This window comes from Channa argus, chromosome 17, assembly GCF_033026475.1.
Source record: "Channa argus isolate prfri chromosome 17, Channa argus male v1.0, whole genome shotgun sequence".
NCBI classification, from domain to species: Eukaryota; Metazoa; Chordata; class Actinopteri; order Anabantiformes; family Channidae; genus Channa; species Channa argus.
The window spans coordinates 3,903,457-3,923,568 of NC_090213.1; the positions used below are offsets into that span (position 1 = coordinate 3,903,457).

At 39.7% G+C, this 20,112-nt stretch overlaps 1 protein-coding gene across 1 annotated transcript; it reads right to left on the bottom strand.

Moving 5' to 3' along the window:
• Positions 1-1,616: 1,616 nt before the first annotated feature.
• rfx6 (regulatory factor X, 6) lies at positions 1,617-19,034 on the bottom strand. Its single transcript, XM_067482552.1, has 20 exons — positions 18,610-19,034; positions 15,657-15,816; positions 15,229-15,352; positions 14,369-14,430; positions 14,112-14,189; positions 13,570-13,597; positions 13,378-13,485; positions 13,170-13,247; positions 12,938-13,051; positions 12,776-12,825; positions 12,377-12,536; positions 12,133-12,277; positions 11,880-11,989; positions 11,664-11,781; positions 10,558-10,680; positions 10,126-10,332; positions 9,054-9,363; positions 7,911-8,281; positions 7,013-7,183; positions 1,617-5,976 (listed from the first exon to the last, which is right to left on the bottom strand). Exons 1-20 carry the CDS (start codon positions 18,764-18,766, stop codon positions 5,798-5,800), a joined length of 2,853 nt encoding a protein of 950 aa, XP_067338653.1. The 5' UTR covers positions 18,767-19,034; the 3' UTR covers positions 1,617-5,797.
• Positions 19,035-20,112: the final 1,078 nt, after the last annotated feature.

Below are 20,112 nucleotides of genomic sequence, written 5' to 3' on the forward strand. Positions count from 1 at the left end.
AGAGTCTCAGGGGAGCTGGAGTCGGTTCCAGCTGTCATTGGAGGAGGGGTGGGCGACCCACCCTGACAGGCTGCTGGTCAGAGCTGACACATACAACCCGTCGCACGTACAGGCGGTTTAGAACTCTCAGCAAAGCACAGCCAGATTCTGTCCGTCGACCGCAGCTCTGAGGTGAAACAGTAGCTTGGATACTTTTATACACACCAGGGGCAACTTAGGGCTCAGTGTGCTGCCCAAGGACACTTCAACATGGCCATTAGACTGGGAATTAAATGATTAACCCTGCGCTTCATGGCTCACAACTGGCATTTTATATTATGGTATTGTTGGCTTAGCTGTGTGGTTAAACAGGACCAACAATACCCTGTTTACAGTCTGTGTCTGGATTATTTTCATGCTTCAATTTAAAAGTGATCAGAGCAGCCAAAACCACATCTGGGGCTGGCAGCTTATTTACATCTACTGTATATTTATTTCTCCAATTACTGTATTTTCTGGTGACAAAAGTAATCTATTACATTCAGATATTTACTGGTTGACTGGTTTTTGGACAACTCAAGCAGGGTCCTTCGTGAAGTGCACTGGCGGTCGTGGTGGATGTTGTACTTCAGGATATTTCAGTGGGAAACAAATACATTAATGTGAACATTTTCCTCAAACGTTCAGTATCAACATGTCAACGTGTTTGCAACAGAGATGTAAAATGAAAATACAAGTCTGGTCCAGATTTGCTCTACGGTTGTTTTCTGCAGAAATCTAAAAAGTTCTCAATCTACGTACATGTAATAATATTAAACTGTATAAATACTCCATTACAAGTAAAAGCCCTTCATTTAAAATCCCATTTAAGTAAATCTATAAGTGCATATTGTGAGTATGTAAGTAATTAAGGAAATAAAATACTTTTTTATTTTTTTCACTAGAGCTGTAATTAACTGCTCAGTTATCAAAGATGTGACAGGTCAACATGTCCACGCTGAAAAGCCTTTGGATGCATTTTCTTCCAAGAACAAATACAGTTAGTTAACCGGCAGCAGCGTAAGTGGCTGTAAAACTCCTCCATTTAAAATCTTGCAAAAGTACAAAATAATACAAAAAAAGTGATTTAAAAAAACGGAAGTACCAAAAGTAAAAGTACTCTTATTGCAAAATGGCTCTGTAAACATCAGAGACTAATATTATTTATAAATATTCATGTAGTAATGTGTTTATCACTTTAAAGTTGCTGCTGGTACACAGACACTACTGACTCAATCTGTCTCAAAGCTTTAGTGACACCTAGTGGTGAAATGTTACCACTGCATTCACTGCCTGTATTACTGCAGTTGTAGTACTAAATTATGTTATTTGATGTCAATACCATTTTCATAAAAGACTTCATAAAAGTCATTTAGAGGTTGAAAACGTTTCTACACAGACATGAATTAAAGTGGGGGCATTTCTTCACTTAAGAATAGACACATTTCTCTTAAATAGGCTGAAACTATTAAAAGTCACCCACTAATTCTCTACTTCATATTCAATAAAATTTTTTAGTTTTTAATGTTTTGATTAGTTTAACAAATGCAAATGGCACTTTGTGAAAAGTGCACAGTGTCTATAAAAAGTATTCACCCCCTTGGATGTTTCACGCTTTTATTTACATTCTAAATTCATCTTGGTCAATATAAGACGGTGGCATTTACAAAATCATTTCAGATCAATAGATCATTAATGTCAAAGTGAAAACGGGGTTGAGCCTGGACTGATGTGTCCTGGACTGATGTGAGGGCTTTGACTCGGACGCTCCAGGACATTCACCTTGTAGTCAGAGAATGTATCTGTGTGCTTCAGGTCATCGTCTTGCTGAGAAACTAATCTTCTCCCAAGCATTAGTTCTCTTGTAGACTGAATAAGATTGTCCTCCTCCTACGTTTTTCTGCATTTATTTCACCATCTACCTTTACAGGCCTTCCAGGGACGGCCGCCGGGAAGCGTCCCCGCACCACCACGCTGCCACCAGCGTGTTTCACAGTAGGGACCAAAAAGCACCATTTAGGTCTCATCCGACCAAAGAACCTTCTTCTATCTGACCACGGAGTCTCCCACAGTGTCTTTCTCCGTGCCACGTTCCCGTCTCAGCTGCTGAAGCTTGTAACCCCCTCAGAGTTGTCATCGGTGCGCTGGTGGTCTCTCTCACTAGACTCCTTCTTCCACGGTCACTCAGTTCGTGAGAATGGCCTGTTCTGGGCATTTGGACATGAGCCATATTCCTTCCATTTCTTGATGGTGGATTTCACTGCACTCCGGGGGATGTTCAGTGCCTTGGAGATGTTTGTTTTGCATCCATCCCCCGACTTGTGCTTTTCAGTGACCTGTTCTCTGAGTTGCTTAGTGAATTCCTTTGTCTTCATGGTGTAATAGTGGCCAGGAAGACTCATCAAGCAGTGACTGGACCTTCCAGACACAGGTGAGTTAATACTGCGATCACTTGAGACACATTCACGGCACTCAGGTGATCCCCACTCAGGACTGCTAGCACCAAATGGCTGGATTAGGTCAGTCATTTTAAAGGGGGTGAATATTTACATATTTTTATTTAATTGACATCACACTGCAGAGACTTGTTTTCACTTTGACATTGAGGTATGTTTTTATATATATTTGTTAGTGAAAGTTGGCAACTTATATTGACCGTGATTGAATTCTGCTGTCAATAAAACTTTTTATAGGAACTGTATTTTTCTTTATTTCCTCATGTTTCTCACCAAACAGCCCCCCACCCCCATTAACACTGTGGTTTGTATACATGTTCAGCCAATGGTGCTCAGGGTTTGATATTGTTCCATGGAGCCCACTTTCATTTAGAAGCAGCATAAAGTGTGGTGGGTTGCTCTTGTTTTCTCATTCGACCTTCTGTTTAGTTTGGGATCAGTTTTCTGCCCACAATTATACCAAACAGCTCAGTGAGGACTTTTTTAAAAGATGCTCAGTGACTGATTGTATGATTGGAGACACATGTGAAACTGATGAAAGACAACAGTCTCCACACGTTGCCACCAAAGTTTTTGGGTAATTTGTTTGTTTTTACTTATATGAGGTCTATATTTTGCATATTTAGGGGTAGCGTTAGGCCACTGTTCATTATTGTTGTAGTTTTTAAAGGTGAAGTTGATGAAAGAGCTTTTAATATCCACATTTTTTTTAGGAAGATTGCAGCTTTGTTCCAATGACATATGCTGGTACACTAAAGCTCAACAGAGTCACTTTGCCAGAGTCAAGGCCCTTTACAATTTCAAGTTCAAGAAAAACGTGGAGTAGAAAACAGAACTAACTTGTTTCATGTGCTGAAAACAAGGCCTGTTTCTGGCATAAAAATGACAACGTTGTTTGTCATACGCACAGACAACACGTAACACACACACACACACACACACACACAGTGACTGTCTCAGTCAGCTCTAATGCAAAGTTCTGGTTAAACATTGGCCCAAAGTTTGCCTTCCGCCTTCTGTTGTTTTTACACTAAAGGTCCTGCAATTGTTGCCGCCATTATTGACTTAGTAATTAAAGTATTTTAACGTGGGGATTCTGTAATCATTACATATGCCACCATCTGTCCCTGCGCCGCTGCGTAAGCACCTGAAATGGATTTTTTCCCCCCCCAGTAGATAACGTATAAAAGCCAGTCAAGACGGGAGGAGGGAGCAGGCCCACGTCACTGCCATCCATCTCAAACTGAGCAGCAGCCTGTCAGTTTGACTTATTTCTGATCACACGGACACATTAGAGGAGTAAAACGCTCCAGTGTGTTTGGAAATAGTTTGACTCCTTTTTGGCTCAGCCCACTTTATTGTTCCTCCTTATGGATTTAATTGAGTAGTTTCCTTTTATGTGTAATCACATTAATTTGTGATGCTTTTTCGCTAAATGAGTCTCATATTGTAATCACATAAAAAGCTTTTAAAAAACAGAATTTACCTCACGTGTGAGTACATAACAATAATACTGCCCAAAGGCTTTAATTTAGCTGTTATTATTCACCCCCCCAAAAAAAACAAACCCCTGTCAGTGTCAGTTTTATGGTGTCCCTCTCAGGACGGACAAACTCAAGTGGAGACAGTTTTCCATGGTTTACAGATGTCACCGTTGTGTCATATTAACAGTTTACTCATAAATCTCTCCCTCTTTCTCCCCGGTTAAACACGTTTATCTCGGTCATATCTCCCTCCATTGTGCCTCCCAACTTTGATCCGCAGTCGTCATCGTGCGTCCGTCCCGTAATCTGTGTGTTCATCCATTAAAGAGTCATGCGTAAGGTGGTTTGACACGTGGCCTTTGAATCAAAGCAGATAAGAACTCTATTGGCTTCTATTATTGAATGTGTTGGTTGCCAAACAAAAGCAAGAGCTCAAACTGCTCCCTGTTCAGTTCAGTGTCTGCATTATTCCAGCGAGTAACTGAGTGCACAGACGCACAAACAGAATCCACAAGGAAATTAATCACAAAGTCTTTTGGCGTTAGAGCTGCAAAGGAAAGGGTCTATGGACCAAACTTAAATGCTTCAGTAATTATTAAATGGATTGACATGAAATGTGGACACCTGCAGCTTCCAGATAATATTCCCAAGAGGATGAAATGGAATCCACCTCACTTTTTTCACGCGGCAAACATTTTACACGCTAAATACAATAAGACCTGATAAACCATTGTCATTGTGAGTGTGCTGGTCTGGCACAAAACCAGTTGCCGTAGCTTGTTATTAATATGGCAATTAGGGGTTTTGATTTTGTAGTTTAGATGCGTTTAAGAAATTAAGTACAAACTCATTTAAAGCTACAGTTTGTGGCTTTATTCAAATTATTTAAATTAAAAAATGCTCCCACACTCATTAGTGTTAGTGGAGTGATGCTCACTCTTAAGCAGTCAGACAATTAACCATTTTTGCTTGATTAGTGAGTTTTACAGCTTCTGATTTATTGTATTTCGATAGTGACTAATACCTGTGCACAAAGTGGCATAACAGATGGTGGGAGAGCAGAGCAGGGAGAGGGGGGAGGGCTTAGCAGAGCACACGGGATCGAAGTGTCATGCTAGTGCATGAAGTTGTAGCTTTACAGCAAAACAAACAAAAAAAAAAAAACAGGGTCCTATTTAAAAGAAAGAGGAGACGCAATCGAGAAAACCTCAGCGGTTCAGTTCCCAGCTCCTCCTGTCCTTACGTTGATTTGTCTTCAGGCCTGTGTGTCAGGTCAGCATCTGCAATGGCAGTGTGAGTAAACGAGCGAAGAAGAAGCCACACGAGTAAATAATGACGCGCTCTCCATTTGCCATTAGCCAACCTGACAGCCGTTTGTGACCTTTGGTGGAGTCGGAAAACACCACGTTGTTCTTGACTTTACTCAGGGTTTATTTAGAAGAGCCTGCACACCGACAAAGTGGAAGCCCTGCAGCATAATTTACCAACAAAAGCATTTTTGTCTTTATCTGGATTCCCAATAAAATATCTGAATCGTTTGTATTTTTAAATAGCAATCCACAATTTTAGAAATATCTTCCATTTGAAAAATACATAAACTACAGTCTTGTCATAATAATGGCAATGTGTGATCATGTAAAACTCTTATACAGGAGGCTCATGATGGGTAAGCTACAACTCCTGCTGTGCCTTTAAGTTTGGGTTTTCTGGAATTAAATGTGGCCAAGTGACTCCGCTGTGCAAACCACATGGAAGAATTTTGCGCTGTACTTTCATTCAGAAACTGAAACCCAAACATCACGACATGACATCCTCCGGCAGAAGTTTGTGCTTTCAGCGTCACTGTACCCCTCCTGTGCCCATAAAGACCGTATTAATAGGGGGCAGCGAGGAGACCAGGTCCTGCACCTCTGAGGAGGGTGCGACACGCTGCCGAGATAACAGCGTTTCCTGTGAGGTAAACGGAGACGGAGCTCCAAACATGCAGGGAGCAGATCCTGATGAGGGGAGGGAATGATCTGAGGAGGAAAACAGGATAGAGTTTATGCTGATAGATCCAGCTTTGGCGTCTTAAAAGGTATTTTATGATGCATCTTTCTTGTACACTGTGTCTACAAATGTTTTGACGGAGTAGATGGATTGGTTGACCATGTGTGGTCACCTTTCAATTTAATCCAATTCAAATCAGACACACATTTAAAATTGTAAAACTTAAATGAGGACCATATACAGTAAACAGCAACAAACCAGAAAGAATAAATCTAAGCCCTTGAGTCTTTGTCTCCAACGTGTCCTATAAGCCATTTTCCGGAATGTTTTGTGTTGCGGGCTACAAAGACAAGTAAAGAATCCTGCACACTTTCCATCGCTTCAACTCGTTGACACAAGGTTTCTGCCCTCAGATCTTTTTTTAACATCATGAGGTTTTGATACACCACAACCGTCCCCAGAGATGGGACTCCATGTTGCAAACTGAGTTGTTGAGGATGTTGGATGTGACGTCAGTGGGTGTGTCTGAGAACAAGGTTCAGTTTATGTAGTCAGCCTCTACAGTCTAGACTGAAGATCCAGCCAGTTTTCAGCTTTGTGTGCACTGAAGTAAATGCAAAGCTTTGAATTCCTGAGACATAGCAGCGCAGTGATCTAGTAAGCAGTCTGGAAGATATGCAGCCAACGACAGAACACTTATTACAGCCATAAAAAGTATTGAGACCTGTCTTGGACTGGCAAAAAAAATAACTTGTGAACAAGACTTTATGGAGATAATTATATTTTTGAACTAATTCCTTCTTGTCCAATTTTTTTGGCACGTTCACGTTGAAGCTATTTAGGAAACCAGCTGAAGTAACGGGCAGGAGCTGCTGTGACTGTGATGGACCAACATACATAACAAGCAACAGTAATGGTGGAAATTGATAATTATACTGTTTAGAAATTAATGGAAGCCATTGGCTGCAGTGCAGGAAAAACTGTTGGAAATGCTTAAGCAAAACCATAAAGTATGCAGAATCCCTTTAACAACACACCTTCACGTGCCTATAAAGAGCTGCTGACCTGTTCCTGTCTCGTTAAAAAAGGCTCCCGTTGTTTTCCTGCCCGGTTCGTCCAGGATGTTGAGCGGATCGTGGACTTCAGAATACGGTGACGTGAAGGGCCGCAGGCTGCCGACGCTGCTGATGACAGACATCCGCTGGCTGTCCAGGTAGCTGCTATTGCCATAGTAACCTGCAACAAGAGCAGGAAAGTGAATCCCAGTGTTTTCTGATGCCTTTTAGTTTGTGCACGTAGACTAGTGTTTCCCTTCAAGGCATGTTTATTCACACAAAAACAGGTTTAATAAAGTGTATTTAGGCAGAAAGATGATTTGAATCCAACAATTCTTGTGCTTTTTTTCCCTCTTAAAGCGAAAGTCTGTAAATCACTGAGGGACCAACATCTCTCTAATGTGGTTGTGTAAACACTACACATCCGTATTTTTAGCATTTTTGAAGCCCCAAGTTGCTCTGGATAGGTCAGGCATGCAGCATGCAAGGCAGCTATCATCACCAATGTGTGTGTTTGTGTGTGACGGTTGAATGTGACACAACGCGAAAAGCGCTTTGAATAAAGAGCTTTGGACAAACAGACAATTTACAAATAAAGATGTGGTAACATAAAAAAAAATGTGCTCAAAGTGATAAGAAAATCCAGAGAGCTATGGTAATAACAATACACAGTATTGCTGCACATGTTCTTATATTAGAAGTGAATTTGTATAATTTTGTTAACAAAATAACAGCAGTAAAATCCATAACGATAAGATCAAACGGCTACTTCAAGCCGTCTAGTTCATAATTTAAATTTATGTCCCTTTTATGGAATTGGACACATTCAGTATCTGTGATCTCAGTGAGATTGAATCGTGTAAAGGCACTGATTCCCACATCAGTGCCTTGTTCTTAGGCTTCCTTACCAGTGTTTCCTGTGTTGGAATACGTCTGTCCTTGACACCCGCCACTGGTAGGGTTCAGTCCAGCCCCCACAAAGCCAAACCCCTCTGCTGACTCCAGAATCTGGGCTGCTGTCTGAGCGTCCAGCCCCGGGTCCGTTTGAACTGGATCCGAGCCCGATCCGTAGCTGGACGTGGGTCGGACTGCAGAACTGTACGGCGTCAGAGAGCAGCTAGCGTTGCTGGATGACGGGTGGACTGATGGAGTTGGATGACTGTAGAACACGTCTTTGCTCAGCTGCTGCTCGTTAAAGGAGGGGTACCGATTGAGGTGGTAGGCCAACGATGAAGTCTGGCACTGAACTGAAGCGAGGCACTGGCTCTGAGACTGAGGCCTGAAACACAGAATAAAAACTATTTAACTGGTGCACTGATGGATTATGGGAAGTTAGGGCCCTGCATCCTTTTGTTTTGGCTGTTGGAGTTTGTGGTAATGTTTCTTCTGTTTTATGACATGTCTGATATTTTTGTCATTTTGTCTGTGTGTTAATTGTTATTTGTTCATGATTGTTTGGGATCTATTATTATTTGTATTATTCGGATGTTGTGTGCCTGTTGTTTTTGTAATTCTTTGTATTTGTAATGTGATTTTTCTGTTTTTGGCCTCTTTTGAATTATTGGACAGCTTTGCATCTTTTAACTCATTCAAACAAGAAATTCGAACATCATCTTCATCCTATAGACAGTACTGTGCAAAAGTCTTAGGCCAATATCTTTAGAATTACACTGGCAATTATGATTTAATTTAGATCATCCTTCCTTTAGTACGTCCCAGATTTCTTCTTCAGACTCAGGCTTTGTAATGTACTTCTCTGATGTGGTGATCGCTTCCTGTCTGTGCAATGAGTCCAGACCTACAGGCAGGTTGACGAAAAAGACAGCCAGAGTCTATAGAAGAACTCGGGAAATGTTGAAGCATTCCGGTATAAATAGAAATAAAAAGGGTTTGTCACTGCATCTTTGCTAAGCAGCAAAGCTGATGGTGACCAAAGACTTTTGCACAGTGCTGTATGTTTAACATTTAACAAAATAAAAATGTCAAACTGTGTTCAGTTCAGTTTACAGATCCTGTCAATCTCCACAGTACATCCACCATAGTAAACTGACCTGAGAGCAGCCTGGTAATTTGGGGTTGAGGAGCTGCTGGCTGGAGGGAAGAAACTAGAGCTGGTCTGAGGTAAGCAGTGGTACAGGGTCTCTGGGTAGGATGAGCAGGGGCTGGGCTGAGTCATTGCACTGAGAGAGGAGAGACAGTAGGACGAGGAGGAGGAGCAGGTGGAGGAAGAAGAGGAAGACATCAGGGGTCTCCCCGCCATGGGCCCCTGATTGATTACAGAGCCTCTGTGCACTAAGGCTGCTGGAGAGATGGGGGGCGTCATGAGGGGGCCACTGACCTGAGAAAAGTCCATCTGACCACCTGTGTGTGTGAAGAGGACAAAGGGAAAAAATACATCAAGTGTCTGGAGTGTTTTAGCATGCAGTTCAACATCCAGTTTGCCAAAGTATTTGCTTTAATATTTGTCCATTTGCATTTTGTTTGCGCTGTAGATGTAGGTCATGTTAATAACTATGTAGTCACTCAAAAACTACCACAAGTGTGTTTTTGGTCACATGTTACCTGGATGCATCTATTGCTTACACCAAGCAAAATAATGTAATACGAGTAATTTGTATAAACTTCACTCTGTAAGATACAAGCAAGTAACTGATAGTCTGTGAGCTGAGCATTGGCTATACGATATGTTTGCTGCAGTTTTGACACATTATATTACACAAAGTGAATGAAATGTGTCATTTTTGTTTTTTACGTATCCATTTCCTTCCTTTACGTGTTCGTCTCAATGCAGTAATGATATATCAGTAGCTTATAGGAGCTGTATAATATTCACAATTATAAATGTAAAACACATGGCCTGTTTATTTTATCTACCAGGAAGACGATAATTAATAACTGTTATATTGGAAATTAACCAAGTTAACCATGTTGAGACAAATCTCAGCCCCTGCTCCTGAGAAACTCTGCACATCCCTGTCCTGTATGTGAGACTTTACCTCCAATAATCTTCAGCAAACAAATCTCAAGAAACCAAAGAAACAGAAAACAGTGGCTTTAAGTTTTCACATTGTGCTCTGTTACCTTATAGCGATACTACTTCTTGCAGTTTCTATGTTCTTTTACCTGAAACAGCGAACCCAGAAGAATCTGTCCCCAGGTGAACGACCGTGCTCTTTTCCAGACTCTGGTGCTGATTGGTGGAAAGAGACATGTAGGCGGGTTCTCCCAGAGATTCATTCTTCACCGACTGGTCCATTGCAGCAGTGGTTTTGTTGCGATTAGCAAGGAAGCAGGAGCTTGGCGACGCCAAGAATGCTGCTTTACTGGCATCTGAAAGTGGCAAAGTAACATCACATCATCAGTGGCCCCTTCTTAAACTCACTAAAACAGGAGGCAATGGGAGGAATGTTGTAACAGCTCTGAAAGCTAATGCTAATTTCTTATGAAGCTGTAGGACCCTCTGTGGGCTGCTACTGTAATAGCTACAGTACATAACCCATAAACCTCTTAGCTTGAGTATATCTAACATGCTGGTGGTTTGTGCTGATACTTGACCTGCATTTTTCATGTATTTGTCCAGCAGATTCTGCAAGTCCTGCTCCTTGTCATTGTTAAACTGCGTCTCCAGTGCCAACAGGATGTATTCATCTAACAGCATCCTGATCAGATGGAAGGAACCTGCCCAGGCCAAAATGAGAAATGAGAAAAAAAAAAAAAAAAAAGACCTGAAAGTGTGCGGCCAAAGTGCAGAAACACCTCGATTTCAGCTGAGCTTTCTACTGTTTGACCTTTAAGGTCGAGCTGCTCTTTGTTTGACCTGCAGGGTCACAGGTTTACACAGGATTTAGTGGGACTTCACAGAGTAAGGGACGGACCAAATGGTCAGTGTTTATTCACATACACTGAGTTTGTGTGCATGTGTTTGAACAGAGAGCGCACGACCCACAGATAAGACTTTGTTTAATCAAGGCAAGTCGGGCCATTACAATTTATGGCGCTATCAGAGCAATCTGCTCTGAGCCGGCTTGTATTAGCTCTGTGAGGGTCTGTGTGTGTGTGTGTGTGTGTGTGTGTGTGGTCTGACACATCCTGTGGGCTGAAGCAGGGAGAAAATTAATTAACTAATCAACAGTTACTAATATCACAAACAGTGATCAACATGTCATTATGTTCAGTATGTAGCTTTTCTAAATTGTGATTATTGTGAAATTGTCATTAGTTTTGTTAGATCACATTCCCTGTAAACCTGCTCCTTCTTATTCCCTTTTCTTTTCCGTTTTTATCTTAGTATCTACGACTTAAAGACAATATTTTGTACATGTTAAAAACTATTTCCGTTTTATTTATCAGTTTTCAGTTAGTTAGTTTACATCACTTTTATGATTTTAAAATGCTACTTGTGCGAAAGTCTGATCATTCCAAAAAAAAAAAAATATATCATTATGCCAAATATATTTTTATGCATTCCTTTTTTTGCTTGTTTTTGCAAATTTCTAAAAACATAATCAAAATAATCCTTTACATAGATATTGACACCCTAACACAATAAGATGTCAGTTTTAAAAAGCAATAGATCAGCGCTCCTCTGTCTTATGGCAGGGTAATGGGTTCAGTTTGTTTGTCAATCATTTGGAAAGTGCTATTTGTGGACATTTTCCTACCAAAGCTGGAGGCGTTGTTGAGTGTGAGGTTGTGCATCACTCTGGCACCAAAGAAACTCCACCTTAGCAGGAAGTCCTGAGCTCGCTTCTTCAACGACCGGCCGCTCTGCTTACCGGGCTTAGCAGAGACCAAGACAGAAAAACTAAACAACAGCAGAACATTTGCAACACCATGCACACATACTGTACACACAGAATCAGGTGAACAGCTGTTACCTTGATGACTTTATGCTCCACGACAGAGTCCAACCACTCAATGAAGGACTCCACCGTGGCATTTTTCCTCAGCAGCTCCTTCAGCTCCCGAAAGACGGTGATTGAGTCATCTGGGAAATGACAAGAAAATGAGAAACAGTTGCGACTAAATGCAGTTTCTTAGCATCAGTCTTTGCATTTACATGAATCATCTCTAATGTAAAAAAAACGATGATGCTATTTTGAGAAAACATGAGTTGAAAAGTCATCTTACACTCGGAGTAGATGTCTGGGTCCTGATCTCCTGTAGCATTTACGCTGAGCAGAGGCTGTGAGCTGATGCTGCTGAGATCCACGCTGTCAATATCCAACACCATGCTGGTCACTACAGCCTGGTCAAACAGAGCTGGACGTGCTATCTACAACCATGGGAAGAAGAGAAAAGAAAATGAAAACAAAATGAATCTCAAGTCATTGTGTTTATGTAATGTAAATGTGTTCTACAGTACATGTTGCACCTGTGCCAGGTGCAGGAATGAGGTCTGCCGCTTTAGGGAGGAGACGAATCGGCGTGCAATAGGGAGCTTCTTTGCTGCGAGGCATTCTGGGAGGTTCTCCAGGGAGGAGGCTAGCCAGTGCTCCCAGTGTTTGGCAAAGTTTCGTATATCTGCCAACAGACTGAGGGGACAATGATCACATAGAACATAGGACGTCTTAATTCATATGTAGTTAACAAGACTGGGGGTGAGAGTGGACGTGCTGGATGTATTAATACTGAGATCTGAACTGCTGCTACAACTACAAAAATTCTTTCCAAAACTTCAGTAGTTTACGGGAAATGAGGTTCTAATTTTGCAACACCAGCAGCATGAATATCACAAAGAACTTCAGACGGTATCAAGGATGAAGAAACAAACCTTTCAGGCATCTCCTGCATTGTAGCAGGGATAAGAACATCTGTTACAACCTGACAAAATAAAGAATTCATTAGTAAAAAAAAAAAAGTAGACCAAAAATGAAACTAAACAAGAGCTAAACTTAACATCTAATCCAGTTCTGCAGAAATGAACAATGACCACCTTGTAGAGAATGGAGTCACAGACGCAGAAGATGTCGACTATAACAGGATTTTCCAGCAGCGGCAGCAGGTGGTCGGGCATTCCCTGCCAGAAGTGGAGCAGAAAATTCTGGATCTGTAACAAAATATTTGAAGAGTTGTATCAGTTTGAGTGGATGGTAAACTGTTCCCTTCCTTACAACATAATACTCGGTAATAACAATTAAGTGCTTTCATGTGACACAAATTTTCACCTCCTGAAAGTTGACATTAATGGCGTTGTCCAGGATGCACTGGCAGTGCGTTTTATACATCATGATCAGAGTGTCGACCTGCGAAAGGACAATGAAGATCTGCTGTAACATTATTTGAACCAAGCAAAATGTAATGCAGCCAGTTACAACCACAGCACAAACTGTTATGCAATATAATGAATGTGTGCTAAAAGGATTTTCCACCAACCTTTTCTCTAGAGATGTTTCCTTGCAGCAGAAGATGCTGTGCACTGGGGAAGTCTGGGAGTAAAGTTCCAGTTTTCGAGCTCAGAGAGTACTTTCTAGTGAAACCTCCCTGAAATAAAAACATACCAATGTTAAATCATTTTTGTATAGCTGATGCTGGTGCTACAGTTTTAACATAAAAACTTTGTCTTACCTCACTCTTGAGCTTGCTCCCTGAAAATCTGTAATCACAGATTTTATATTAGGTTTAATGCAAACATACAGTTGCGATCAGAAATGTACATTCATTCATCATGGCCATAATTATTTTCTATCTGAGAAAATTATTATACAATATACAGCTTTATTAGAATTTAGTGCACAAGGTTTAATCACTTGGGGTTTTCTGAAATAAACACACAAATACACTCTGGCACAGTTTTGTTGAATTAGTTTTTATGGCAGAGACCTAACATTTTAAGACATTTACATCTTAAAAGAAATATATAAATACAATAAAGCAATATTTGTTCCAGATGGATTTAGTAAAGGAGATGGGTACTACTGCATTTAACATATGTAGTTAAAACTAATTAAAAAACTAAACATGAGTATCATCTGCAAAGATTGAGATAAAAGAAATAAACAAACAAAAAAACTGTGCAACACTGGTCACACAAACAATAAAATATATAATGATCCACAAGCAAATGAGATGGATCCACAATGAAGAAAAAAATGATATTAATAAGTTACCTGGTCAAACCTTTTCCGGAATACACAGAATGGTAGTAAGCACTGCTTTCTTTGATGCCAATTCCATAGTAATGATATCTGTTAAAAGGCAACAAAATAAATAAAAATAATAATACAATAAAAGTGATCATCAGCTGCAATGACCAAAATAAATCTTTATATATAATCTTTAAAATAAAGCTTTAGGTTACATGTCAACTTCTGTCGAACATTCTAAATATTAAAGTAAAAGAGTAAATTCTATATATTGCATTTACTTGGAGTGTCCTCTGGTTCCCAGTCTCCTTGTTGTTAGAAGAGGAAACTTCTGTCGGATCGTCTGATGAGAACAGAGAATGTAAAGTTCAACAGGAGCTGTGTTTGACAATTTCACAAAGGAAACTAATGAACAGTATCAACACCAAAAACAGGGCAAACTCCATGACACACAGCCAAAATAAGTACATACTCTCATCTACTGTATACAACCTGTGTCTCTGCAAAACAGATTTTTGTCCCTGAATCAGTGTTGGGATTTTAAAGAAAGTAAAGTAGAGATGAAACATTTTTTATATCTAGAATAAATTTTAATGCAAAACAAAACCACTATGTTTTTTTTTTTTAAACATCTTTCAAATACTGATTATTAGGTATAAAACTGAGTAAAAAGAGGGCAAGGAATTTAGATGTTTCGGGGCGGCTGTAGCTCAGTTTGTAAGGCAGTCAACTGGACCACAGGGTCAGTGGTTCGATCCCCAGTCCCAGCTATGTGTGAAAGTGTCTCTGGGCAAGACACTGAACCCCTAACAGCCCCTTCCCCTTCTCAGCTGTGCGGTGCCGGTCCAAGCCCGGTAGAAATTGGGGAGGTTTGCGTCAGGAAGGGCATCCGGCGTAAAAACTGTGCCACATCAACATGCGGACGATGATCCGCTGTGGCGACTCTGAACTCAGGGGATAAACCGAAGGGATAAAAAAACAAAAACAAAACGGATCATAACACCTAACTATATTTATCTAAAAGTTTTCATTTCTGGTCTTTTGGACGTAGATCTGTCTCATCAAGAGCTGAAAAATGCAACATACGATTTTGGACATCGTGGACAGTGAAGACATTATCTGGCTTTGTACGTAAACACACCTTTCCAAATGTAGCAGCACACGCTGGCTCTAATTTCTCCTTCCTGCAGAAGTCCAGATAGTGGGCGTAGAGGATGCATCGAGGAAGACACACTCCTTCACAGACTATATAATTCTCTTCCAGCCTGTGGAGACACGTCATTCATGCACAACCTTTAGGACATGTCCAGCCAATACAGTAAATGTAAATATTCACTGAATTATCACTGAAATTCTGATGGCAATTTTTAACGTTTTGCCTGTGAGTCGTTATGTCCCCATGCACCTAAAAGTGATTCATGTTGACATGCTGCAATTAATATGTTCTTCTGGCTTTGAGGATGACTCAGCCTACACTATAAATACTATACTGTCCCTCACTATTGACACTTATTTTTTAGCCGTGGGCCTTTGCTGATGCAGTAAGTGGCCTGCTCTCAGTACGCTCACCACTGCAGAGTGAGCTGGGTCTGTTTCTTCTTGTCTTTGATGATCTGGCTGATGGTCTTCCTGGAGGAGGAGATGCTCTGCCTGTTTGTAAGGTCCGGGTTAAAATCCACCAGGTCCTGGTCTTCTTCAGAGGACGGCGTGTCATTACTGTCTTCTGCTTCTGTAGGAAACATTCAGACAAATACAAGTCATAGTGTAGTTTGGGGGAGAAGACAGGTACATGGGTTCCACCTCTAAAAATGACTTCAGTATGTTTAGTTCTCCTGGTAAGTGTATTAAAAAAAAAAAAAAAAAATGTAAGTGTTTTTTTTTTTTTTAATTTTCCTAAAAGGCAATGTTACAAATTTTCCACTTACTGCCAATGTTCCTAGTTCGGGAGTGTACACGTATATGAACGTTACCTTACACTCTCCTTCTTTGATATATTAAAATATCTCCGCCTCCAGCTGGAAAAAGTCCTCCAGATGACATCATTGGGAGTTTATTAGATCGTTGCTGATACTACAGTGACTTTGTCTTGTTCGACCTGCTTCCCCAGAACTCCTCTTGGTGACATTATCAGAACTCAAAAACTGTTAAAGATGATGTCACCTGGAGGAGTTTTTCAGCTAAATGCTAAGGATGTTTCAATATTGGGAAAGCAGAGGGAAGTTTAATACAATTCACGTACATGTACGCCCCAAACTAAAACTCCAAATAGGAAGTTAAATCACGAAACTCTCCTTTAAACACCATATATTTTTCAAATAATTTGATTATTTTACTTGGACACAAAACATCTGCATCACTGTTGTCTTTGTGCCTCCACTGCAACAAAATATGTGATTTGAAAAGTGCTATGTATAAATGTATATATATATTTGCTATTAACTGTTCATGTCGCTGGGTAATCTAATAAGACTTTCCTGTTCATTTATAATACTGTACTTTGGGTTATTGTACAATTATAAATAGGCTGTATTGCAGTGCTGACTGGTCCAATCCGACTCGTCGTCTTTATCACATTCTAGACTGCTTGTAATTTTTTCTTACTGATGGAATATTTGACATTTAATTCTCAGATTTATTTTAGTTTCAGCGAATTTTTGTAGCCTTCAGTGATGCCTCACATGCCTCAAGCCCGTGCTTTTATTTTGTTTTATCCAATCATTTGCCCTTATAAGAATTAAAATGAAACTAGTTTGAAGTCTTTGTTTTCATCCACTTGAGGAGAGTCTCCAAAATAGGTGTTTTTCTGACCTTGACAAATTGTGCTTTCATAAATAGCTTCACCTAGATTGCTATGGATGTGGCTGAACAGTAAACAACGAAGTGTGTGAGAAAAGTTAAAAAGAACCAAATAAAAAGGACCTTTATTTTTGTGAAGAGTGCCAGATCAGATGTTCAATGACATGTACTGTAACGCAATTTTGACTTGTTATTGTGCTCAGTGAGAATGCTTTAATTGCTTTTTGGTCTCAAAGAGTTGGCATTTTCTACTAGTGAATGACTCTCCGAGCCACAAAGCACACTCCACATAACTATACTATGTTGATGAAAGAAAGAAGATTGGTTGGTAGCTCAGTAAATAGGCAATAATGACCTGACATTACAACGCTAATTTTATTATGTCAACACCAAAATTTCCATGTCCTGCTAATTTTGAATTCACTACACTTCAGAGCCAAAAATAAAAACTAAATCGCAGTTTTACTTCAGTACATTTCTTTGACAACTATCAGCTACTATTAACCGTTTGGTTTGAGAATAGTAAAACGAAACGCAGTACAATCATAGCTCTTTATTGGTGTGAGCAAAGTGACTAAAGTGATTGAAATTATGGTTATCAGATAACAACACACATGGCCAACATAACAAATCATTAAAATGATATGTTACAAGCCTCTACGACAAAACAACGAACAAAGAATTACATCAATAATTATAATCTAATACTATTATATTCCATGATGGAAAATATTAACTCATTCAGCATAAAGAATACTTTTACTATGTTTTTTTTTTTACCTAATATTATAGAGTGGCAAACTATTACTTGTGACAGACACATTTTTGCACTTTGATACCTGCACTTTAGTTATTGGTCAGATTACTTGTTCCACCACCGTTCAGAATGTCCACTAGATTAATGTTCACTGAGACAAATGTTAAATATGTGAGCAGAACATGTGGATTTGTATGTTGCTGTGGGAGGTAAGAGATACAAATATTCTGAAAACTGCACTCTTTCAGTACAGTGTGTACCTTATATCATCATAACACTATTTTACTAAACACTCTGGGGAAAACTTACGGGAACCCTGATTTGCTCATTATTAACAAAGCTGCATGCAACTATGGCTGGAGAACAGGCCTTTGCAACAAGTGAGGTATTAATGAGAAGCTTCTGTTGTCAATCTGAACAAAAATGGGCAAAACGTAAAATCTAAAAACAGTTTACAAATGATTGTCTCAAAGTAAGGAAGCAGGTTTTACAGCCAGTGTTTGGCTGCTTTCATGCATTTTTCTCTACATGTTGCAATGTCCCTCCTCCGTCATCACCAAACTAATGTGTGTGTGAGGGAAATAATTGTAATACTGCCGTCAGCTCAGCGAGCTCTGTTGTGGTAGCACCACCGAGTGGCCGAGCAGCAGCACCTTCTTACCCGACCTTAATTTAAACCCATCCACATGAATACACAGAGATTTAAAGGCTTTAGGTAGAGAATTTTAGAGAAATACAGGTAAGGATACAGTAGAGAATATAAAACGGATCTTAATGTTAGAAATCAGGGAGGTTTGTGTCAGGAAGGGCATCCGGCATAAAAACTGTGCCAAATCAACATGCGGACAATGATCCGCTGTGGTGACCCTGAACCCATGGGATAGGCCGAAAGGACAAAATAATAAAAAATAAATAAAAAATTAGAAAACAACAAAGCCTGACTATTACCAAGTGTGGTGGCTCAATTACCTGATTTAACCCCAGAATCATCGTCCTGAGGAAGACAAGTCTGTCCATTGAAACCAGTGTGTATTTCCTCTGGTGAGCTGTACACAGTCTTGGTCAAAGAGTGAATAAGAAACACTCTATCTCTGCCTGAACTCTCACTGCTGCGTTTCATTGGCATAGATGTAAATTGGGACAGTAGATTTTTAAAATCAGCCAAACAGAAGGCAGAAAAATACAGAAAGCTGAAGAAAACCGTCCACTGCAGATCATCTGTCCTTAAAGGCTCGGAACCGGGTCTGCACACAAACAAATCCTGAAACACTGTTTGTCAATCTCTTCTTCAGCCAAGGAAAAAAAACAAAACAACAACACTACATCCAAATTTTGGGTCAGCTTATACTAACCAGAAAACAAAAGTCTCTGTGCCGCAGAGTCACCTCAGACTAATGAAGGTGCAGTGGGAAGGCAGAGCTAATGAAGCTGTGGATGCATTCATCATATTTACAGAAGACTGGGGCTAATCCAGGTTATTAATGATTAACAGAAAAACCCTCATCCATCTGTCCATCCATCCATCCTGCCTCCCACAGTCAGCTGAGCCTTTAGACAAACACACACAGGTTTAAGGCAGCATTGTAGTTTGCATTCAATTGATGTAGGTGACTTTCAAACAGTACCTGCTTGGATAACATTGGATATGATTGTGTGTGACACATGTGCCCACATCTGTTTTGATAGTCAATTAAACGTAATCTCCCTGATTTGTAACTGCTCAAAGAAATGAAATACAAAAATCTTAAAGCTGCAAAGTATCACAAGCTATTAGCTGAAAGCTATTAGCTGTGTGGAATGTTTGTTTGATGAATGATTTGAACGATTAACTGAGAGTCAGTAGACAACTAATCAATGAATTGACTAATCGATCATTCAAGTAATTGCTTTGGCACTGCACCATATTATCTATAAAAAAAAAATATATATATATATATATATATATATATATATATATATATATATATATATATATATATATATATATATAAAAATATAAATTAAACAAGCATCATTGTTCCACTAAATTTGACTTCTTCAGTTAATAAAAATATGCTGAATTGGGTCTTCTTTTTCTTTTAAACCCTTCTCCAGTGTTTTACACCAGATGCTACATTTAAATGTTAAATTCATTCCGTTTCTGGTTCTCTCTTCTTTTCAAACGACTCCTCATCTAGCTCAAGAACTGTCTTGTACAATGTCCACTTTTGATTATTTTAACCTCTTCTAATAAGAACAAAGATGGATTTAGTTTTGTGTTGTTTCCTCCACTTGCAAAGCCTTTTCCAAAAAGTTAAGAAAAGTTTGCTTTTCTGATACTGAGATAAATAATGTTCACTTGTGAACACAGCCTGCACTTTCCTAAATTACAACAAAAAGCATTTTAAGTGGGAATCCACGGTTTGGAATCTATCATATGGTGTTAATATGGATATCTATTCCAATCCATACAAAACTAAATACAAATTTGTA